This window comes from Ischnura elegans, chromosome 4, assembly GCF_921293095.1.
Source record: "Ischnura elegans chromosome 4, ioIscEleg1.1, whole genome shotgun sequence".
Lineage (NCBI taxonomy): Eukaryota > Metazoa > Arthropoda > Insecta > Odonata > Coenagrionidae > Ischnura > Ischnura elegans.
Genome location: NC_060249.1, coordinates 5,033,418 through 5,035,612, shown reverse-complemented (window position 1 = coordinate 5,035,612; position 2,195 = coordinate 5,033,418). Strand labels below are relative to the sequence as shown.

General features: G+C 45.4%; 1 protein-coding gene across 1 annotated transcript; it reads right to left on the bottom strand.

Moving 5' to 3' along the window:
- Positions 1–412: 412 nt before the first annotated feature.
- LOC124157090 lies at positions 413–1,318 on the bottom strand. Its single transcript, XM_046531567.1, has one exon. It carries the CDS (start codon positions 1,316–1,318, stop codon positions 413–415), a length of 906 nt encoding a protein of 301 aa, XP_046387523.1.
- Between the last annotated feature and the right edge of the window lie 877 nt (positions 1,319–2,195).

Here is a 2,195-nt window from a genome sequence, read left to right as displayed (position 1 = left end):
ATAGCACCAGCGGCCCCCACCACTACCACTCTCCATATAACTGCATGGGGATGGATTGGGACGTTCTGGCCAGCGCCCCACGGCTACAAATACGAACTTCTCGCGCTATTTCTTTTCGTGTTTTTCCAACACTTTCGATGTATGGGACTGAAAAAACACTTTGATTAATTAGATATATAATTATAAATTCATGGATATATTTTTTTTTTTACTTTTTCAAATATTTGGGAGGGGCGGCGTCCGAGAGTCCTTATGGGCAAGCCGCCACTGGTTTTAGGGCGATTTTCTCGAAGGAGTCTTCGGGGGAAAATAGAGAGATCGGAGCCAGTTTCTATTAAATAACGGCGCTGCGTGTTCCGATCTTTAACAAACAAGCGTTGCGGCGACTTGTTTAGGCAGTCCAACGACGCCGCTACGGATGGCTGCCAGGGGCGTTTGGGGAAAACTCACACGGGGTGGTGCACTTCCTTGCCTTGGTGCCGTAACGTCTATGATACCAGCAAATACCTTCGGTGGTTGGCCTTGGTTGTTGTGAAGGGGATCTATGCCGAAAGACATTTTCTTTGGAAGGACGACTTCGACTCCTAAATCTTGATCGCTCGTGGCCTAGCTTTTCAATTTTGGCAGTTAGGGCATTCACTTGTTGATACAGTTCATCAAGGCGCTTATTCATATCAGTGGTACAGGTACTCGCAGTAGCTACTTGTGGTGCAGGGATCACTTCGAAAACCTTATCTGCCAGGTCGGCGATGACATCCAGAGGAAGATTTTGCTGCGTAGCAATTATCGTCTGGATGGTGCTGGTCAGGCGTCCGCTCCATAAGGTCCTTAGAAGGGTGTCCGGTATGGTCTCCGTTACAACCAAACCACGCATGTAGCGCAGGAACTGCGTTGGTTTGCGATCACCTATTTCCGCTTGCGTGAGTAGCTGGCGTATTCGCTCCTCCCGTGATGCAGATATGCGAGAAACTAACTCCGTTTTAAGTTTCTCGAACTTGCCTTCAGCCGGAGGATTTGTAATTATGTCGGATTTTTCAGCCGCGTACCGAGGTTCAAGTTGAGAAATAATAATATTAAATTTGCTAACGTCTGACGTGATGCGGTGAAGTGCGAATTGACTTTCCACTTGCGCGATCCAAAGACTTGGATTATCCGACCAAAAGGGCGGAAGGCGAACGACCACGCGATCTACATGAGCGAAGCTTTGTCCTGGAAACGGTTGTTGCTGCTGTATATGAAGTTGCAACTGCTGTTGGAGGGCTTCGCACTGTTCCTGCAGGAGTAGATTTTTCGTGCGGATATCTTCCTCGTCAGCCATCGTGCGCTTCGTCGGGGTCACTACTTCGCGGAGGTAAGGTAAGATTTCTCGAGGAATGACACGCGTAGCTCGGTTGAGGAAACACACAGAACTTTATTCTCACAATTTTGGGGTATATATACAAGTTCGCGCCGACCTTGCGGTGTCTCGAATGTTCTATGCAATGCATTCCGCGTCAACTAGCGCCAATACGTCGAGTTGCCCGGCCAAGGGCGCCACACGTTTTTTAATCAACCACTTTGTTTGAAGTTGATGGTCAGTAAGATATTGAATATTCCATCCCCGCTTCCCCTGAAACGCTACTAGTAGCGAAGATTTTCCATTTGTACATGTGATTGGTGAAGAATTTTCGCTGTCAGAAAAATTGATGCGACCATATGCAGGACGCAATCTTACGGAAAAAAGCGGGTATTCAATGGGGAACTTGCATGAATTTATTTTATTTCACAGGCGGACAGAAAATTATTTTCTGAATACAGCAAAGAAAACCGCATGTAAATCTGAGTTTTCCTTCGCGAGATATTTAATGATAAATATAACGAATTTTAAATCGCGGGAAAAACTCCCTCACCCCCCAAGCCACTGCCGACGAAGCCTCGATGACGTCAAAGGTGCCTAAACATCACGCGAAGCTATTGTTGTAATTGTTTGTAATAGTTGCCAGCAGTTGTGAGAGCTTCGTTTGTTAGACGTGTTGATTATTTTCTATTTAAAGATAAATATCCGACGATAGAGGCTTGGAAGCCCTCGTATTTTGCAATATTTATAATATTAATATCTGAGTAAGGGCATAAAATATAAAACTGGAGCAGTTAAACCAAAAATTTGATAATACCTAAATAACATCGTTGTAGTAGTCTTAGCCACGGCCATTGGA

Excerpts from the sequence above, each read along its gene's own strand:
- LOC124157090 (XM_046531567.1), bottom strand. The coding sequence starts at position 1,318 with ATGGCTGACGAGGAAGATATCCGCACGAAAAATCTACTCCTGCAGGAA.